The sequence below is a fragment of the Syngnathoides biaculeatus genome, chromosome 3 (genome assembly GCF_019802595.1).
Source record: "Syngnathoides biaculeatus isolate LvHL_M chromosome 3, ASM1980259v1, whole genome shotgun sequence".
Lineage (NCBI taxonomy): Eukaryota > Metazoa > Chordata > Actinopteri > Syngnathiformes > Syngnathidae > Syngnathoides > Syngnathoides biaculeatus.
In genome coordinates this window covers 26,439,439-26,462,254 of record NC_084642.1, presented here as the reverse complement: position 1 = coordinate 26,462,254, position 22,816 = coordinate 26,439,439, and the positions used below count along the sequence as shown (strand labels likewise).

The 22,816-nt window shown below is 39.5% G+C and overlaps 1 protein-coding gene across 3 annotated transcripts in view; it reads right to left on the bottom strand.

The window, feature by feature from the left end:
* The window catches only part of pcdh17 (protocadherin 17), a 57,810-nt gene that overhangs the window by 16,433 nt on the left and 18,561 nt on the right, over window positions 1-22,816 (bottom strand). For 2 of the 3 annotated variants that reach the window (XM_061815085.1, XM_061815087.1), the window contains exons 3-4: window positions 21,643-21,701; window positions 21,252-21,424 (exon numbers count right to left, since the gene is read on the bottom strand). In XM_061815085.1, coding sequence (XP_061671069.1) covers window positions 21,252-21,424; window positions 21,643-21,701 — 232 coding nt within the window. The remainder of the gene's footprint in view (window positions 1-21,251; window positions 21,425-21,642; window positions 21,702-22,816) is intronic. The other variant, XM_061815086.1, reaches the window with a different exon arrangement.

Sequence of the window (22,816 nt, the reverse complement as noted above, 5' to 3'; positions counted from 1 at the left end):
ATCATAACATGGCAGCTTCATGTGTTGCTGGGCAGTCCCAGCATTGTGAATTGGAAAAAAATTTTGAACAATCTATTTCTGACAAGAAAAAGGGTAGTGAATCTTCTGGAAGCTGCATCCAATAGTCAAGAGAAGGATTCGGCAAACATCAAAGGCTGCCTATGCAGTAAATCTGTTAGATTTGGGATTAATGGACTCCAGAGAGGCCTGGAAGAAACACACACACATCCACACACATCCACACACTCACACACACACATGTACGAAGACACACCCCTATCACAATTCTGAAAAGTTTCACAGTCAAGCTCTGTAAAGTAGCACAAAGAGTAAATGTAGTCATGTAACTTGGCATGATACTGAACATACTACATCAAAAGGCTACATTAGCGCATATTTCAAATAAGGCAACTGCTAAGACTTGGAAAAAGGCTGTTCAAAAGGAGCACAGCTTTCTTCACCCATCCATATGGTTGTGGGATGCCTGGAGCTTCTCCCACCTGCACAGCCAGCCAGTGACACACACAACTCACTTGCATACATTTGAAGCTCACCTCCAAGCTTAACTAAAACAACAATAGTAGGTCCAAGTTGTATTTAAAGGGCCACTGTCATGAATTGCATGATTTTTAGTATGTTATTAATGAAAAAACGGCAACTGACATGGACCCATGCGTTTTTTCACCAAAAAATATGAATTTGACGTATACACCTTTTTGTAGCTCCCGCCATGAACATTCTCTTGAGGGATTTGTTTTCGAGAAGAAGCAGGAAGTGACGTACATGGCAGGACCGCCCTCAAGTGGACACGTTTGTTTCTATTAGTTTTACTTGCGGGAAGGTAGCTCGTTGTTCCTTCGCGTTAGCCAAACTGCCGGCTCGTTGCATTGCTGGACATTACTTGAGCACTCGGGAGCATGGATTTACCCTTCATAAGTTTGCAAGAGACCTGGTTCGTCATGAAAAATGGATTGCACGTCTGCAGAGGACGAGAGCTTCGTGGGTTCCAAATGACAGGTAGGTGTGTATACAGCCACAAAAAAAAAATAGTAGTTTGGGGCGGACCTCAACAAAAGATCCGCGGACGTATGACAGGGGTGCTAAATGTGTCGATGTGCGCGTTCGACGGCTTCCGCCTTCACCGACTTTGGCGCCGCATCCGATGGCCACGGCTTCAGCGCCACGTCTGCCGGTCACGGCTTTGCCTGGGCTGGCTCATCTTCGGCGCCGAGGTAGCTTATCAGGTGCCGAGCCGGGCCGCTTTACGGTGAGGTCATCACAAGTGGCTGAGTGCCCTGTTGCCGAATGGATTGTTCATAGCCACCATCGTTGTCCGGGATGAACAACACCGCCGATGGCGACAGCGATAAACAATTGTTTATGGTGCAATCAGTCGTGAGCGACGACAATGCCGTAAAGTGGCCCGGCTAGGTGCCGTGATAAGCCACCTCGGCGGCGAAAATGAGCCACCCCGGCCGCGATAGCTCATTGCCACTGCGAAAGTGGATGGGACAGGGAGGCGGTTTGGCCGTGATCACATATCATCTGAATATGGGTCGAAACAATAGTGTAATATTGACCCGGTAACTTCACTCTGTGTGTAATGTTCTCTTCTTCCAAAAGAGTGTGTTTGTTTCCCATAGTAGGGTCCACAGCGTGTTTTCAATGGCGATGTCATGGACAGGAGATGCAGCCAATATGGCGACCACTTGGATGTTGTCGAATGACACTTCCGCAACTTTGCGCATGGATGACGCGCTCTCCGCCCATGTTTATTTTTTGTATAGACATTGAAGTGAATAATGTTATATGTATTTTTCATTACAATATCTATTTTAGCATGTTTATAGGGATGACACTTGACCTTTAACTATGGCTCCCCCATACATAGAAGTCTTTCATTTCCCTCATTTTCTCATTTCTTTAAGATTGAAAAAACCCCAATAGCGCTGCGAAGTAATGATCATATATTCATTCAATTACTGTTAATATATGTATGGTGTGCTTCCGTTATTCGTGGGGGTTATGTTCCTTACACCCCTGTGAATAACAAAAATTTGTGAATAATGGATGCAGTATTAATATACCTATGTATAATAGGTACCGTATTTTTGCAAACATAAGAAACACTTAAGAGTCTTAAATTTTCTGCAAAATGCACAACATGACTTACGTGCACAATTTTTGTGTGACAGTGTAACCATTGTATTCAAGTGTAATTCATTGGACAAGTTAGCATGTACGCTAGCACATGTTTTAGTGCGTATGTAAACTACCATATGATGGTGCAAACAAGTCCTCATAAAAGGTGTGCGGCTATAAATAGCCATTAAAGTGCGTGCATTGGGTCAATTATTTCCTTAGTCATTCTTTTATCTGTTTTATTGTGGTAGTTATGCTATTCTGTTTGCTGTGGTGTGATAATTTAAATTAAGTTTCGATGTGACACGCTGAGTGTGTACAGTATTGTCAGTAATGAGCTGCCTACACGGGCAGTGTGTGGGACAAGGTAGGCTTCTTATGCTTACAGATATGAGATCCAATTGTTCCTCACTGCCTCATGAGCGTCATTATGTCAAACCACATGGAGACACTAAAACAGATACTAGCTTACATGCTAACAATATAAGTTTAAGTCTATTTCATTGGACAAGTCACACAACAAGGAACTCAGTGTGGACATAAGTTTTTGGAAACTTTATGACACTCCATCGGGATCCGATATTTAAAATCAGCTAGTGGTCGGATGTCAGCAGAAAGACAGTATTGGATTATACTGGAATGGAGCTAAAATGTCTGATGAAAGCAATCGAACACAAGCAGTCCATTGCGGGAAGCTCTCCAGCACTTCTGCTTCTATCGAGCAAAGCCTGGATCAAGCATGCAGAGCCCATGTGTCCACAAAAGCATGACTATGGCTATATTGGCTAACAACAGGTATTTATATTTTGACCAACATTTTTTACTCCAACGCCAATAGTCAACATCCACAGGAAAATAGCATTTGCTAGAATTACAATCATTCAATGACTACCTTGTGATGACAAAACTTACTTAACTATAGACTAACGGTTCTATTAGTCAGTTCTGGTTTATTGTAGACACTTTCCGTTTTATATTCTTTTTCCAATATTTTTTTGTTTTTCTTCTTTGGACTCATTTGTCCCAGCTTGTCCTTATTGCTACAAGAGTAACGTTGTTGTGCGGAAATTAAATCAATGAAAAATTCCACAACATTTTTAAAAAAATGCAATATAACAGATGTCTACTTATGATACAGTGAAAACATGAAATACACAATAAACCATGAGATAATGACTGACAAGAGCTTAGAAATGCAAGAAATAGGTCAAGATTTGCTGATGCGGTGATTCTATTCCATTTAATGTTGACACAGAAAGACAGCCTAATCCAAGTGGTTCAGAGCCTTTCTAGCCCAATGGCCACCCAAAGCCCATTCCACATACCCTGCACCAAACCAATGGTGAGGAGAAATGCAAACTGCTGGCCAGAAAACACCTGTCCTGGTGTGTTTGCATCTGGTCATGGAACAATGCGGAAGTTTCTTGAATCACTTGACCTGTTGATGAAACACCTGGGTACCGATATCAGAAAGAGATCAGGGTGGTACTAGACCTTGGGGAACAGCAGGCGGTCTTACAAGTAGAGATTGTGAATCTTAAACTCACTGTCATTTCGGAAACTAGAAATCTGCAAAGTTCAGAAATAATGCACATAGACATTTGATTGGGTACACATTGAATTATAGCATTACGTATATACTCTATGTTATGACTTAAGAGTCGTACTAGATAAACGAATAGCAGTGTACAGCCTAGGATTTCTGACAAAAATGTACTTTCAATTGATGTGTGTAGTAATTCACATTTTGATACAAGTGCTCATAATTTTGCAGTGCAAAGTGAGTAGGAAGACAATGCTTTTTACAACCAGTTCCTCAATATATCCAGAATTCCAATGTGGATCCCTGGCAGGGCCCAACCTCGCCTTTTTTCATCATTAGCCATTTATTTTAGCCAAAATAAATTTTCATTAGCCACGTTTCCATAATCATAGCCAAAAAATAGCCAATCACATGCCGGCCAAACTGCGGTCTACTAACATGACTAATTTCTCTTTCTTGTTCTACAGGTTACACGCATACAAATAACTTTCAGGAGTAAATGTGATACAAGGAATTGTACTTTTATTGGGAACTGAATCTAATAAACATTGAGAATGACAGAGATGTGTTATAAAAATACAAACTATTTCTCAACCCTGTTCTATACTCCTGACAGTAGAAAATAACATAAATGTTCAACACTAAGTTTTTGCATCATTCCTGGCATAAAGATGCTCCTGTTTTTACTGATCACCTATTTACAGAAACTTTTATCAAAATCTATTCTTCAGGGCCTTCAATTGTAATGATTAACAGTTCATTTACACTTTCTATTTCGAGAGAGTTCATCTTCACAATGTTATGCCCACTAACGTCACGTTCTACATCAAATAACGTCTTTGCAGTTGCAGCAAACTTGTGATGAGCTGTCTGCTCATGCGTCACGAAGTCATCAATCTTTGACGCCATCGATGATTTTCTGCGTCAGAACATTTTTTCTTCCACTGTCAATACATCATTGACAGAAAGAGTTTGAGTCCCTCAATTTGAGCCACTTAAGTTTAGAAAACCATTTCTGGTGAATCTTTTGCCACTGCCTTGCACAGGGAGTAAATTTTCCAACAGCAGACAAATCTGTGTTGGCATCTTTCCCACGTAATGGGCATCCATCAATGTTGGTACCTGACAAACTGCACTTATACCACTGCCTTCATTTGTTTTTTGGACGATAATCCCAAAGCTTTACATATTTTCCATAGCATCCACAGGTAGCATGAACCGATGGCGAGAAAGTGTGGGTTTGATGTGGAACCCGGATGCCGTTGTCTCCGATGTAAAGAATTATTCGCTCAATTTCTGGTATAGCTTCCGACGAAACTTTCATCCCGCTAAAGCCAGGAATCAAATACAAATCTTTGTAAAATACATAAAAGTCTATAACACTTGAAAATCGTACCATACGATAAACAGACAATTTTCACGTTCGCCAATTTTTTTCGCCATTTTAAAACTTTACTCGCCAGACTCAGTATGTGTTCACTATGGTGAACTGGCGAGTGGGTAGCGAGGGCCTTGCAGCCTGGACAACCCCAAGAGGCCAAATGTTCTTCATGTTTTTTTGCTTCTTCACAAATTTTCAAGAACAAAAGGTAATGCTTCCACAGGCATTTGTGACCACTTGTGTAGAAGCACCCAAACCCTATCTCATCCTCCTGATCATCCTGAGCAGCATTATCACAATCCAGGGAACTAGATTATCCTACAGCTGAAAACTTCATCTCAGTTGATCCCCCCTTGGAAGCTGATAAGAGGCAGGGGCACCATCACCCAGATTTCCTACTTGTTAATCAAGACAGATTTTGATCACCTTCAGGGCCAGATGGACAGCTGTTTTCAAAACATCACTGCAGACGATGCTATCGAGGATGCACACTGCAGAAACAACAATAGCACTGTGTTTTGAAGAAACATTTTAATCTCAGGACTGTTTTGAAAAGTACTACACATGAGTTAAAGTCCACAGCAAATACTGATACAGTGCATTATGTTTAATATCCTATAACAAGTATCCACATTAGTGCTGCATTTGACTAAGAAAGAAAATACATTATAATACAATACATATATAATACATTTTATTTCTGCAATGTTGGAGCAAAATAGGTGGTCAATTTTAATATTTACATCTGAAAGAAAGTACTTGCTTTACATAAATACGCTTGATAATTGATAATACAAACATGCACATTTGTGATGACTGCATGTGTGTAAATAAAACAAAAAGCATATCCGTGCATGAGGCACACTGGCGCATAGTTGTGCAGCCAGCCTCTGAAATCTCCATAATAGATCTGAGTTGTGGTTTGCGCTTGGATGAGAGATCATGTATTAATTGGCTGTTGGTAATTACAGCTGCATCTTCAACTAGCTAAAAGTCCAAGGGGTTTTAGTGACCTATCTTGCAACCGCAGAGATTAGTCAAATATATAAAAAAAAAAAAAAAAAAAACTCATTCATGAAGACAGAAACACCAATTAAAACGATTCGTAAATTTCAGTTGCTCCCATATTGCCATGCGGCATGTTTGAACTGAATTTATTGATTGTATTAAGACTACATTTACTCTGTTTTGAGCAGATTGACAATTTTATGGCCTCAACATCTTATCCCTTCCACTCTTTATTCAAATGTTCACACTTGACATTCCCTTCACCATTTGCTGGTAGCAATGAGGGTGTCGTTTTCTCTCTCAGGGGCTGCTACCCTGAGAAAGGAGGCAACACAGGGACAATATGAGTCACCCAATTAAAGTTGTGTTGGCCTTGCAATTCCTCAAGGGATTGCCTTGTGACAGTTTAATTAACCAAGTCCCTTATCTTAATTTAGCAGGATCAAAAAGTAACCAGCTGAGGTTATCTGAGAAAAACATTCTTTGTTAATATCTTTGCATCCTTCATAATACTACACACATTATTTCTCAGAATACCACCTTGATAAAAGGGACTAGTGTGTAGTACAGCGCTGCATACAGTTGGTCACTGATACTGTACGTAATAACATTTAAATCACGGCTTCTGGACATCGATAATCCACGCAGATATCTGCCAACTGCTATATGCACCTTAAAAACAGCAATAGGGGGCAGCGAAATTATGTTTTTCTTATGCCACCTGAGTATGTGTCACTATGCCAGTACCAGTGTGTGAGTCTTAGAGTGGGTAGAAGAGTGCATTAGCATTGGTGTTTATTGTTGGAAGGCCTTTTGTTTAAATTTGTCCTGACAGCAGGGAGCCTTGCACCATGTTACTTAAACCATCTCCTCATGAAGGCTGCCTGGTTTCTATCCAATCACTGATCTATCCCGTCATCGATCAACTGATTCCAGCTATACCTTGTTTCCCTGCTTTGGAATGTAGGTTTCTTTACTATCCATAAAATAGCAAGATGTAGATAAAAGGACATTACTAGTTAGTTATAAAACGTCGAGATCCTTTGGACAGACTGGGACCATTGCTCTCTCTGGTTCTTGGTGCAGTTTAACAATGGGAAACAACGCCTTAGGCCACCACAAATATTCATTTGCATACAAATGAAATGGGCTAGAAAAAGTGCCTGTCACAAATGAGTCAGTGGATGTTCTGTTGCTCTGTTGTGTGTCAGTTTAGAGACTGTGTTTCAACTTTCCCATCTGCATAATCAAGCTGACCAATGTTGCTAGTTTGTAACTGTCTTCCCAGACCTGATGGACAAATCAGTCTATGTAACTACAAATGGTACCTCCATTTACTATAGTTTAATTAAGCGCACACCCTGACCGAACCGATATTTATCAAACATTGGATTGGATGGCCTCATGATGGCAGCATGGTGGTCGAATCATTAGCACATTCTGAGGACCTGGGTAGAAATCTCAGTCTCCCCTGTAGGGACTTTGTATGTTCTTCCCATGTCTGCATGGGTTTTCTCCGGGTACTCCAGTTTCCCCGTAGGTTGACTGGAGAGTCTAAATTGCCCATGGGTGTGAATGTGAGTGTGAACAGTAGTTTGTTTCTATGTGCCCTGCGATTGGCTGGCAATCTGTTCAGGAGTGTGTGCTGACAGAACTGCCGCCTACTCGTGTAACGAGTGCAGTTGACCAGACAACAATTTTGCCAAAATATGGCCAACAGTAGCTGTTCATTGTCTTCATTACAGAGATTCTTCAATATTAAAAATATACATATAGTAGACTAATTTTTAAGTAATTTTTTTTCATGAAAAAAGACTTTTCCTAACCTTAATCAGAAATCTAACATTGCTGCTGCTCATTTTGTGATTGAATGAGCAAGTGTGTGAAAGTGGAATTTCTGCCTACACAGAAAATAGCCTTCTGCCTCAGAGTTTGGTTGAGTGGACATGTAGTTTGGTGGGTCTATTTTGGGCATTGTCACATCTTAACTGTTTTCTCAATAATACAGTCCAGTAATAAAGAAAATAAATAATGTGAAAATAATGAAACATACATCAAACTGTTTTTGGACATGACAATCTGTAAGAAGGTGAATTCCCAATTGCTAGAATTGCAAATATGTACAGGTTGACTGTATAGAGCCAAAAAGAGTGAATGTAAAAGAGTGTGGTAAATATCTAGATTAATTCCAAAAACACACAACACACACAAACACGCACATGACACAAAAGCCCGGCTGTCTTTGGACAGAGGACAGATGGCGATGAAGTGGCCTGGGTCCAAGAAGTGACGATGTTCTGTATCATTATAATCTACCCCATAGTATCCTCCCCACTGCTGTGCTGGGCATGTTTCTCCCAGTGAGAGCAGAAACTAGAACAGCTTTTCTGTTACGCTCTCACACAATCTCTTGTGGAGGGCTGCAACAACAAGCTAAATACCTCTATAAATGCTCTCACATTCAACCCTCAGGAATCTAAAAATAAAGACCATTTCAAATATAATATTAAACAGTAATTTACATAATGTGGGACAGAAATGTGCACAAGGACTGCAAATGCACATAGCAATTGTTTCTTCGTCCCATCCACTCATTCCTTTGCTAATCAATTCTGGAGCACTTGCAATTTATGTTTTTAGTGCTACATTATGTTGAAAAAAACATAATGTTAAACCTGTAACACTGTGTATACAATGTGCCTCTGTAAATTCAAATCTAGACTTTAGGGAGAAGGACAGTGGATGCCTGTGTGCACATAGTGTAACTATTTTCTCAAATATGCAGGTGAAGCAAATAATCAAAACTATAATTTACCCATTTTTACATGTTGCAGGTAAGTAAACAAGATTTAACGTTAGCAGCAACAAGGAGGGATGTTTATTGGAATAAAAAAAAAAGAATGATCATATTTTGGGGACATTAGTAATTTATTTTTTCTCACAAATTACCACTGCATCTCACACACAATAAGAACTGAAAGAACTGAAAGAGGCTTTATTCATTTACAATGTTTGTAGGATGGGCTTTCCTCTAAAGAGTCAGAAGTTATTTCAAACTCCATAATTAACAACATTTATTTGGTATGTGTTGGAATGAAACTGAGGATTACCAGTCTACATTCATATCCACACACAGTCATCTTCATTGAAAAAGGCACCACACTCTTGGAATGATGAGTTTATAGACCTGAGTTATTTGTCTTTTATAACTAACACGACATGTGTCAATTCATGGACAAAAAAGTGATGGTATCTAATAGCCTGTAATGTTACTATTAAAAACATAAAGTATCATCCTGCGTTGAAACCGCAGGGAAAGAAATAAGCACAACTAAGCCTTATCACCAGAATAATTTAGCTGACAGATACAATCATGCAATGATGAAGTTGTAATGGTGCACAGTGAAATAAAACATATTTTTTGACTCATTGCTTCCATAAACACCCTGTAATTATTAAACTGCAGTGACCGGGGAGAAAGAATAATGCCAGCAATTTATAGCTCAAGTATTAAGAGTTTGAGACATCCATCAATTGCTCCCAACAATGCAGTGCCACAGTATTTGAAAGTGGCTCCACTGGCTGAATAAGAATCATGGGGTGAGTCTCCAAGCATGCTGGCTGAGGCTCAAAGGTTAAAACAGCCCCCATCGCCAGCCGAGGCCAACAACACAGACAAACACACACACACACACATCATGAAGAAAGGCTGGACATTAACCTTCATGGACTGTAATCACAACAATAGAATTTAAAACATCTTTGTGTATTTCAGAAAAGTAGACTAATCCATCTAAATCTTCCATAATGAGAGAGAAGGAATCCTAAGACTGTTATACCTTCCATCCCGTCACCCCACAAGATTTTAGGCTTTCCACAGGATTCAACTAGCTTAGCCAGAAATCTCCTCACTGCTGTGTGATACCACCACATCCTCGAAGAGAGGGGTGACCACACAATCTGGCACGTGGGTGGGCACATTATTTGACTATGAGGGATGCATTGTGGAAAATTCAAGGTTGACGATGGTCCCCGTTTCTCACTACCACTGAAGTAGCTAGCAAAGCCATCATGAATCACGCTATCGGCCTAGACAGGGACAGGGCACAGACGCCTGAGAAGATGAGGGGTGTAGACAGATGAAGGGGCTCAGAGATAAATCCTCTGTCCAATGGAAGAAACATGAACATCTGGGTGTTGTTTTATAGAAGTTGATTTTCTTTTCTTATCAATGCAACAAAGCAATTCTTCAGCAGACTCAGGGATTTAAACATAAATGAATTCCAAAAATAAAATGGCCGTGCGACCGCCACCCCCCAAGAAAAAAAAAATGAAATAAAAAAAATGAATCATTCAGTAAGGCACTGCACTCCATGACAGCAATTGCATCTGTATGCTTGAAAAGCTGGAGTTAACACACTTCTCAATTAATCATGTTTTAAACTGACAGAGGCAATAAAATCTCATAAAACCTTGACTCGTCCATATGCTACCTGTTTAAAGCAATGTTTGTAAACTGGCTAATTATGATGCTCTCTCAGCAGATGTTTACCCTTTAACGTGGAGAACAATGACTTCAGCAAGAATCACGCATTAACAATTGAGATAGAAAAAATACGGGTTTAATGGAAGAGAAAATATGCATTTGTCATACATGCGTGAATCAATACGAAAATGATTGCACTGCATTTATTATTGTAACACAATGTGAGGCCTGATGTTTTACTCTGCAGTGCAATTAAGGGTCTTCATTATAGTGCTAAGGGACAGTTACAACCATCAGACATTAGAAATGTGCTATGTTTGGATATTGTCCTGTGTGCTTGAGACGGAAAAGGCACATACAGCAGCTGAAACAAGTATTTAGCACGTCACTATTTTCTTAATAAATAGACTACACATTGAAAATAAGTGTCAGTTCTGACCTTAACATTAACAAGCTAATTGATTCAAATAATCTAATGATAGAGAGCAAGGTCCCTAACCACCATGCGTTGCCAGATTGACTGAAAAAACATGTCACTGAGGAGGGCAGAGGTGTTGTGAGTCGCCAATTACAGTGGTTGTATTTTTGGACGCCTTATATGAGTTCTAGAGGACATTTCATTTTTGCCATCTTGTTTATAATCTTACCTACCTGGAGTTTTTTTTTTTGTCCAAAGAAAAAAAGATGGGAACGCCTCAAGAGAAATTTGCACGACTCCCACTATCAGTGAGTTGTGTAAGTGGAATATTGGATTATATATTTGTTTAGATGCCGGTCTGTCTTTGAGTGTGCGTGTGTGTATGTGTGTGTGTGTGTGTGTGCTGTTCAGCTGTTAGATCAAGCAGAATGGAGAATATGGATCCCCTTTATGCCGGAACAGTTTCACTGTGTGACAGTGAAATTTTTGAGTTTTCTGGGTGATTTCATTTTTTAATTGAAGTTTTATTGAGTCAATCAGTCAAACTGAACTGAATTTCTAGAGGGGTGAGAGTTAAAAAAAAGACAAAAAAGCACTAACTTTAAACAGAATGAGAAAAGTAAATCATTCCATGTCTACAAGAAAGAAAAAATAAATATGAATGTTGCATGAGACTGTAGCACTACAACCTGTGAAGAAAGAATAGTATAGAACAGGAGAAGAAGCATGCCAGAAACAGATCATAAACCCGGCTATATAACTGGAATGTGGTGGGACTGACTAAGTGATTTATAGACGTCTATAGAACAAGTATCACGTAGTGGGAGTCACTGATGGTGTAGTGGTACATACGCCTGACTTTGTTGCAGGCAGCGTGGGATCGATTCCCACTCAGTGATAGTGTTAATATCTGCCCTGTGACTGACTCGTGACCAGTTCAGGGTGTAGTTCGCCTTTCACCTGAAGCTAGCTGGGATAGGCCCCAGCTCTTCCGTGACAATGTGAGGCTAAGCGGCTTGGGTAATGGATGGAGATACAGTAGTGTTCAAAATAAAAGCAGGATTTTGTACAATTTCTCGGCCGACACTGTGGGACAACTGTGTTGTGCCTCTAATGTTCTTTTATCGTGTAGGTTTGACTTTACCGGCGAAAGTACGCTTACGCCGATGATGACCAAATGTTGTTAAGTTGATTGAGAGAGTCTTTGTTGATTGCAGTTGTCAATAAAAGTTTGCATTGTGGAATACATATTGCCATCTATTTGTAACCCTTGGTACACAATATGACACCCACGATGAAAGTGGAAGAAGAAAAGGGAATTTATTCCACTGGGCACAAAGATGCCTTTGATCAAACACAGAAACTTCCCACAATGCAGAACACGCTGCCGTGGTGGGCCTAAAATGAGGAGAGATTTCTTTGGCCATGTTGTGCAAAGGTTAACTGCCTATCCGAGGTAAATTCTGTGCATTACCTGTCCATTGTCAGTTAATATAAATGATTGAAAATTGTTTAAACGGTACCTTTTGAATTCCTTCTCTAATAATAATGCTAGACTGAAAAAAAATATCCACGACATCACTAGTGACAATTACTAAAATTTCACCACATTTTCAATTTAAAAAAATGTGGAGTTTTCCAATCACTAATTAATCGTGAAATTACATATTTTGAAACATTCGTTAATTTCAACAAAGATGAATGAAATGATTATATCAGCACGTGTAATTTGTTGACCTTATTTTAAAAAATTAATGTTCACGTTCAACACACTTCTTTTATGGACATCAATAAATCAGAGCTCCCTAGAAAACAGTGAAAGTGAGATGAGGCGGGAGTAAAAAACAACTTAGCAACCAAGAAATAAGAAATATTGCATGCAAAAACTTTGCATTTCAAGTTTACAGTATGTCATGTCTCTCGCTCAATTACTGAGTGAGCTTTCTGCTCAACTGCGCAAATACAATGAAACCTAATCACCGACTGACTAGGGTATTCTTCTATGAAAACCCCAAGGTAAAAGAAAACAAATATTGTGAAAGGTGACTCCACTCCTTTTTGCATTTTTTTTTTGCCTCCACTGATCATGTGTTCTGCATCCTTCATAATGTCACAGTATTGTGGAAGGTAGTTAGACATAAGGAAGACAAGACAAGACATAGTACAGTACAAGACACTCAATAGGAGAGCTAGAAAAAATAGATGAGTGTATTTATTTTAATGGGGAATAATAAACATTCTATACAGATGTTTCGGTTACCAGTAAGGTCACAGGGAGCTTTAAGTGCATTTAAATGCACGAGCATTGAAATAAAGCATGGTAAAAGCCTCATTCCACTTCAGTGCAGTCACTGGTATGTACATTTTCTGTGACTGATGTATTAAATGTAACATTTTTGTAAAGGAAAATCAACCACCCCAAACAGGCAAGTAGAGCAAAGTACAGCATAGCTGAGGCAAGACAATTGGGTACAGTGCAGTGGAACGGCATACATCCTGGACCAATCCCCTGTGACTCTGAGGGCTGACAGATAGAGGAAGACTACTATTCATTTTCACATTCACACCAAGTGGTTTTTTAGACTCCTATATGAAACAGACAAATACAATGGACTGTGGGAAGGAACTGGATTAGCCACATTCATCTTTGCGATCCTAAACACTGCACATTACAAACAGATAAAGCTGGTGTAAAAATTAAGGGCTGCCAAAACAAAGACTGAATGACTGAATGTCTTAACACGAGTCCAATGAAATAATTGACATTCTAAGACTGTTAAACAATCGTGAGCTTATTGACGCCACTGTACCTGACACAAATATTGCCAGATTTACTTAACATATTTAGAAATAATTTGCAAAAAAGCTGCACAAGTCAAGGCTTACAGTTCACAATTTCCAAAATGGTCATGTAAGAGTATAGTCTTATTACCTTTGGTCTCAAGCAGGGTTTCCCAAACACTGGTGGCAACCAATTTGATACAGGATACAGAGAGACAAAACAAATCATGATTCTTTTTTTTCTTTTTTTTTAATGACCAGAGTGGGAAAAAGGGCTTGAGAACCTCAGTGCTTGGTGATGAGGCAGCGGGCTAAGTGGGAGGATGGCTGGGTCAAATGGGGCTTCTTGGTCTTGCTGCGCAGCAGCAAGCCAAATAGGAGTGCGCTGCGTGTGTGGGGAAGAGACTGGGGGAGAAGAGGATGGGGCTATTCCCGTGGGTGCCAAGGCATAATCAGTCAGAACAAAGACTAAGTTATTGGAAATCAGACTGTCAAAAGTTTTATTTTGAAAATCAGGTGCATACACCTGAGCATATGTTAAAATTCTGTTTCAATCGTTTGGGAAAAAACAAAGCCCACAAGCTAGCAAAAATGAGTTAAAAAAAACATATTTGGAGAGGGTCTTTAAAAAGGCAAAAGGAACAATATAAATTAAAAAATACCTCATAACTGCACCAACTCAGCGAAGAGAAACAAGCCCCAGGGGACTGACTAATTCCAACAACTACATGTAATGATGAACTGTATGTTTAACAGGGATCTAAATGTACTTTTACTTGTTCCCAACAGTTAAGGTACGAATGTTATGGTTCGGCGTGTCCGGTCATACTACGAATGCCTGAGTTTATTGAAGTATCTGCACTCCAACCCAGGTGGAAGTAATGTGCCTTAAACTGTTTGCCAACTGCCTATAAACAAAACACAAGAAGAAAAGTTGGCACCATGGCAAATTCAGAAGACAGGAACGAGAGGCACTGGCTCTATTCAAATCGGCTGTAGAGAAAATTCCAGGTTTCTTGAGGAGTAGAATAGTGATAGTGTTTGAGTGATCGATCAGACGAGTGTGTCAGCATTGTTTGATAACTGTGCTGTATGTTCCTGGTAACACGTCAAATTAAATGGCATCATCCAGGTTTGCCACTCACTGACTACAACAAAAGAAATCATGCTTTTAAGATGCCTCTTGATGTAAAATCAGACAGGACCAAAAGACATAACTGTAGCGATTGGCATTTACATTTCAACAGCTACTGTAAGCATTTATATGCAGTAGTATAGGACCTACTATTCCAGTATGTATTAAAAGTGCTTGAGGCTTGTTAAAATTTCCCGTCCAGGCTGCAAATAAACCACTTGATGGTGCCTGTCCTTTACAGGCTCAAAGGACTGCTTTAAATTCATTCCAAACCACTTGTGAGTGGAAAGCTAATATGTCTGTTTACTTTATCTTTTCTTTCATTCTACTTATTTATTTTTTCCATCTATCCATCTATTTTTTAAGCCACTCATCCTCAGAAGGGTCCTGTGTGCTGGAGTGCTATCCCAGCTATCATCGGGCAGGAGGCGGGGTACACCCTGACCTGGTTGCCAGCCAATCGGAGGGCACATAGAAACAAACAACCACTCGTACTCACAATCACACTTAAGAGCTTTTTAGAGGCCCCAATTAACGTATGTTTTTGGGATGTGGGAGGAAACCGGAGTGCCCGGAGAAAACCACGCAAGCACGGAGAGAACATGCAAACTCCACACGGGGGGGTGGGTGGCATTTAAACCCCATCTTCAAAACTGTGAAGCAGGCACTTTTGCCAGTTGCCCAGTGTGCTGCCTATATTTATGTATTTATTGTAACCAGCCTTTATTTATTCAGGTAAGGCAATTGAGAACAGCTTTCTTTTGTCAACGTTGACCTGGCTGCACACACCAGAGTAAAACACGGGAAACATTTGTTTTATTTATTTATTTCCAATTTCCATTTTTCTTTCTTTTTTTCCATTTTTAAAATTGTGATTATTTGATGCATCAAGATGTTACAGGCGAATGTCTTTGTTAGACAACCACTGTTGAAATGTAATATAAATGTTTAGCTTGTTATCAGCATTGTCCCTCATTATCAATGACTTGGGATTTCAAAACATGTTATCCATTTGTTTGTTGGTGAAATGGTCTGTTATGTAATGGTACCATGATCACTTTATACATTTATATTATATCACTGTTATAGCTGGCCTTCTGTGGGTAATCATAGCTCCAATGTGGCTTGGAATTGAAATGAGTTTGACACCCCCAGTCTGGAGTCTGATACTGTACATACCAGCAGCTGCTGAATGAATTCTGATAACATTTTGAGAAAACAGTCATCTGGTGCCAGCATAATGCCAAAATTGAAATGAAGCTAATCAATAGATTTCTCTTTAGTAATGCTGCCGAGATTCCCCATGAGCATCACCTTTACTTTATGTTCAGATCAGGAGCCTCCCATCATACAGTAATTTTATGAATGTTTTCATAATGACGGTCTGATTTAGCTAAATTCACATCGAAGTTTGCCAACAGAGCCACAGGCTCAACACACTTGATTTCTTACAACATGCTGTAAGATATTCACACATTTCAAACACTTTAGATACAGTATATGCCACACATGCATCAAGATTATGAGAACTTTACACCACAAATTGTACCTCAAAAGAATCCTTGCATTATATGATCTAAGAAATGATGACCGACTACAATATAACATGCAATTAGCATTTTTTTTGTCCATCATGAATTAAATACCACAGTGCGTCTTCTTCACATCATAGACTGCGTATTGGTACAAGTGAGATCCATTGGCAAAGCATGACATTTCTCTTATTTTAACTATTCACAAGCTGAGAAGAGAGTGTAGGGGAGGGAAATTATTCACCCTGGCCATAAATAACACTGTTAAGTCGATTTCATTGCACATCCTGTGCTCGGTTTTAGGTGCACATATCACACTGTCTTCCCTTACACTATCCAGGAAGCCATTGTTTTGTCACCTTGCTCACATCCATTCTCTCTTTCTCAAACATGCTTTTAAAATGCAGCCTGAGGCAGTTTGATTATCATACTACCATCATAGCTAATTAGGATAGGTTCCTCTGATATAGTCACACTGCCTCTGTCCCTCCCAACTCCTCCTCTCCTCTCATTCCTCTCTCATAATTTCCTTGAAGAGAGCTATCATTGGGTAAAATCTCGCTAAACCACTGCTGCCTGTCTGTTTGTGATAGCCTCTTGGGCAGTCATTTCCACAGAGGCAAGAAAAACACTAGGAGCCACACTACTGCTGGAGCCAAGCAAGACTGTACCCACGTCTGTTAAAAGCATGTTGGCCCATCAATTATTCTCTAATTATAACTGGCAAAAAAAAAATGCATCAGATAAATTTAAGCTAATTAATACATTGCTACCAATTTTGCAGGGCTAATTAATCAATTTTGAAAATGAGCTGTGATCTCCAGATTATAAGGGTACATCTGGAGGAATATTGATGAGGAGAAATATTCATGAGGCAACACAGGGAAGACAATGGGTAGCATATCTGCTTCACAGTTGAGGAATTCTTGGTTTGAATCTCAGATCAGGCCCATTTGTTTGCATGTTATGCCCGTGCTTGTGTGGGTTGCCCCCTGGTGCCCAAGCTTCAACACCCAAATCTCCAAAACGTGCATTTTAGGTCAACTCAAAGTATGAGTTATTTGTCTATATGTGCACTGTGATTGACCAGTTTGGGGTGGAGGCTGCATTTCACTGAAAGTCTGGTAGGATAAGTTAAAGCTCACCCAAGAACCTAATGAGGACACGCAATGTAGAAAATAGATTGGATCGTTGGAAATATTCATGAAAGAAAACCCAATTTATATGGCTGTAAACTTATATTGGCCTGGGTATTGGAGACATGTTTTGCACACTACAGTTGTTCAACCTTTCAGACTTTTTCGTTTTGGAGTATCTTGGCAGGTGTAACATGACGGGGTGGTGACAAGAGGTCACCGATTTACACCTGTTATGATACACAAGGTTTCAAAAGGTACAAATGACTAATTGTACAATGGTGTTATTTGTATAGTGATACCATGAATTAAAAGTGCCCCAAATTATGAGTCTTTGGTAAGTTGTTTTTTTTTTTTGTGTGTGTGTTAGGAGTATGTCTGGACGATATTAGGGAAAAAAATGACATTTTGGGTTAGCAAGTCCATCTGCTGGTCATTTATTAACATCAGAGTTGATTCACTACATAACAATGCAGCACACCTACGTCGCAAACCCTTACGATGTGACTATTGCGCAAATTAAAAATTATGATGCTCAAAATCTATACTGTAGAGCATAACCCTACTTGTAAGTTTTAACAAAAAGTAACCTTCATATATGCCACTGCTTGAGTAAACTGGGGGAAAAATGGAGCCAAATGGTCCCCAATGAGCATTCGGCCTTTTATTCAATAGAAAACGCAGTCAAAAACACAGATACAAAATTAAAACACTCAAAAGGAGCATGGAGAAGACACTCCCACTGAACTGATGGCATGGTAAATGGCTGACCGTCGATGAATCAGCTTACCTGACGTCACGTATTCACATGGCTACACCATTTAGAGGCACACATTAGAACACCAATATTACATTGTGTGTGACTTTCAGCTTCATTAGTCTTTATAAAACTGTCTTTTCTTTACTTTTTCTTGGATTTTATTTACTACACCTTTTTATCTACGTTACAAACCCCAATTCCAATTAAATTGGGATGATGAGTAAAACATAAATAAAAACAAAATACAGTGATTTGCAAATCCTTTCAACTTATATTCAATTGAATACACTAAGATAAGATATTTAACATTTAACTGATGAAGAATGCAAATATTCTCTCACTTTGAATTTGATGCTTGCAACAGATGCCAAAAAAACTACCACAGGGAAAACCAAAAATCCGTGAAAGTTGACCTTTGATTCCTCATGCAGCACTGGATTAAAAACCAGCATCATTGCCACATGTGTTCAGGAACACTTCAGAATACTATTTTCAGTTAACAAAGCTAGTCACTACTCTATGTCTACGAATGCAAATTAAAGCTGTACCGTTCAAAATGAAAGCCGTACTGTAAACAACAATCAGTGACACCGCCAGGTTCACTGGGCCTAAACTCTTCTGAGACTGACTAAAGTAGAAATTTGTGATGTGATCTCAAGACTCTACATTTGAAATTGTTTTGGGAAATCATGAATGTCATGTTTTCTGGGCCATAAAGGAAAATGATCATCGAAACTGTTATCAGCGTTGAGCTCAAAAGCCAGCATCTGTGGTGGTATGGGGGTGTGTCAGTACCCATGGCTTGGTTTCTGTGAAGGTACTACAAATGTTCAGATCACTGTCTCTAATTGAAAATGTGTGACGTATTATGACGTGCAAAATATGACATGAGACAACACGGACTACCGAGCAACTGAAGTTATATATCAAGCAAGAATGGGAAAGACCACCTACAAAGCTTCAACAATTAAAGTCCTCAGTTCCCAAATGCTTAAAAGGAAAGGTGATGTAACATAGTGGTAAACATGTCCACATGCCAGCTTTGTATATTTGAGTGAAAATTTAAAACAAGAAACCCAAATGTATCACTTTGAACATTAAATATATTGTCTTTGTAATGCATTCAATTGAATAAAGGCTGAGAATGAATGAAATTCAAATGAAATGAAATGCAAATCATTGTATTCTGTTTTTATTTACGCTTTACACATTGTCCCAATGTTTTTTGTAATGTGGGTTTGCACAATAGAGCATCATTATTCTTTATAAAGACGTCTAACACTTTTTTTAATGAAATTAATTTTAATTCTGGAAAACTGAGTAAAAAGCTTGGTCAGGAAATGAAATAAAGTAAGCCAAGGTATTATTTTACAGTTACCACCACAACACCAGGAGGCACCCACTGTTGCCATTATATTGATTTGCTTGTTTTATACAGTAAGTGTGCCTGCTCGAAAAGAAATAGTTTGCCTGAACACAACCGGGGTGATCATTTTGCTCGCTGCTCAAGACTGTTTTTGTACCTTGGTCTTACTTTCACTACCTTAACCCCCGACATGCACACACACACCTTGGATAAGATCATGTTATTGGCTAAACAGAGACAGCTGCAGCAAGTTAACTGTCTAATCTCACATCTAGCAATTTCCCTAAACAAGGGGTGAAAGTCATGGAGGCGAAGGATAGCAGAGGAGGATAATAACTGGAAGTGCAGTGTGGACTGAAAAGCAGGTTAGAGACTTGTAGCACTCGTGTTTGGTTGGTGCATGAGGCCAGCAATGTCTTATTGAAGTGCCTCAAGAGTATTTAGTACAACACAAAGCAAGCTGGGTGAGGCAGTTGAGGTTGGATCTTGAATCCAAAAGCACCGAACAAGCAGAGGTGGGGCAGATTTTATTGACTAAACAAGTACAAGTATCTGTTGTCATATGTCCTCATCTTATTTTGGTTCATCACAGACAAAAAGGGAACATAATCAATTTTGAACACATGGCGGTAAATGACCAATTTCTTTTGTCAACGTGTAGATTTTCACTGTAGTTGCAATATCAATGGAAATGAAGAAAAATAACTATCTCATCAGATGTATTGCAATACAATCTTCCACAAATTGCCATTGTCCTTCCACAAGGAGTAAAACCGCCCTTCTGTTCCTTGGATTAATAGCACCATTAAAAAGAATCCATGTTCACCATACTGTACTGTAGTTCAGAATCCCGTTAGAAAGATTACTACTTGCTATAATGACATGATCGGGTTTCTCTGGGAATATCTATTTTTCCAAGCAGGTAATGACTTACACTGAGGTACAAGCCTGTTTTGCAGCTATAGTGAGGCATTAGCACACAACCTGTGTTATAAAGGATCTTTAAGTCTTTTTTTACCCCAGCTTTTCTGGCGTTTCTAAACATGTAGGAATAACACAAGCTGGCTCCAGTGAGGAGTACTCCAACAACTCATATCTAGGGAGTTATTGTTCAACACATGTCATGTGTAATCTGCCCGACCCACAGCGCTTAGAATAATTATTCATATTTCATCACCACATTTCACCACCACATTGCTTGCTGCTCACTAAGTTATTTTCCATGTTCCATTATCAAAATTTCAGAGATGTGCATTCAGGGTTGAGGGACTAAATGGAGAGGCTGAAGTAGTTGGGCTTATAAAAACATAATGGGCTTGTCGTCTTTGATAAATTGGAGATGTGTATCGAATGCTCACATCACACACACTGAATGGAAAATGTGCAGAAAAGGTAAAAGAAAATTAAGAAGCAGATAATGAAAACTGAACTGCGTCCAGTCAGAGACCCTGGTTGCACAACAGTTATTACATATAACAATGGCTGAGAGAGCTGGTTGGTAGTCATTTGGTTGCAGGGAACCTTGCAGTTGATGCGGGATTAAAAATTTGAAGCACAACTCACCTTGTTCCAACGGAGGCGGCCTAACGCCTGTAGCTTTCAATTTAAGCGCTTCCTTTGCAGACATGTCACAGCAGGAGCCTTTGTTGGTGTCCTGGTCACTGTCAGCCTGGTCACTGTCACCATGGCCGCTGTCTCGGAGGCTCGCTCGTTCTGGGTCTTTAAATGTGGAACTGCTAGAGAAAGACAAACAATGAAAGAGCATTGGCACTACTGAATGCTTAAAAAATAATTATCGATTCATAAGACCCGTATTCATCCCGTGTGCAATGAATGAGAGTTTATGTCATTTGTGACTCATAAATATGTATTGTTGCAGGGCTACGGTGGGATGAACAGAGCAAAGAAAAATAAGGTATGATATACAGTGATAGTTAGAGAACCCTTCACCTACCTCTGAACAAACTGTTGTCTACTTCCCATATAATTAGGCTCAGTGGGGAAACTGTCCGTCTGAGGGGGAAAAAGAAGAAAAAAAAGGTATGTACTGGACAGAATAGAACCCAATCCTACTGTGAAATAATATCTGCGCGTGATGATCAATATTGGAAAATGGTGTAAAAAGAAAGACTGGGTGAAGACAAGAGAACTTTTTAGGATTTCATTGCATGTATAAATTGGAAAATTTAGCGATGATAAATGACATCACTGTGAAGAACAGCAAATCCGACAGACAGCAAGATGTGAAATCTGAAATGTAGTAGGATATTGAGCTTAATCACAACCAGTAAGCGCATTGAAACAAAGTAATCCTCATTTATACTATATTTTTTAAACCATCTCTATGCAAAAACTGATTTCACACCTTGTTTTCCATTCATTATTTATACATCTCGTAGATGCAGTGGGGAACAATGAAAGCCACCAAGGCTTATCTGCTAGGCTAAAGACTGTCAGAAGCACCGACCTACGTTAACGGACTACATTCTAATATTTGTTCATTTTAATCGTGTTAATTTATTCCCAAGAATCCATTCTCTTCATTTTGTAGCAATTCTCCTGGCTGCAGAATGTGTAATGTTTGAGTTTAGCCTCCATTGACTTTTTGCATAGTAATGATGGTCTCTATTACTGTGGCTTGATAGAGGTGGCATTAAAAGGTGGGTGGAGTTGGGTAAATGTCCATTAAAGGCCCAGGTACCAGATGCACAGCCACCCACTGTGTTGTTGGGACATCTGAATGTGGATATACATGCAGTGTTTTGATCGGCTGGGTGTAGGCAACCTGATCATTCACATAGTAGGTGGAGGTCAGGCTTGGGTGACGGGGGGTTCAACGCGATGGGGTTCAACAGGAACAACACGCCCAAGAACACACGATGCCCTTACTGCAGTGGATACCTTCATTCGTAGAAACCAAATAACATAGAGTAAATAACTTGGAAACTCGAAACTCACTACTGCTCAATATTGTAGACTTGGAAGGGCTGCCACGCTCTTCCATTAATTATAGGGAAGTGTGCTATTTTAGGGTTTTTAATCATGTCAACTGATATAAAAGGTCACTTTTATCCTGCAGTGCTGACTGGCCTTTAGAGAAACACCTGTCGCCCATATTAAGAATGAAA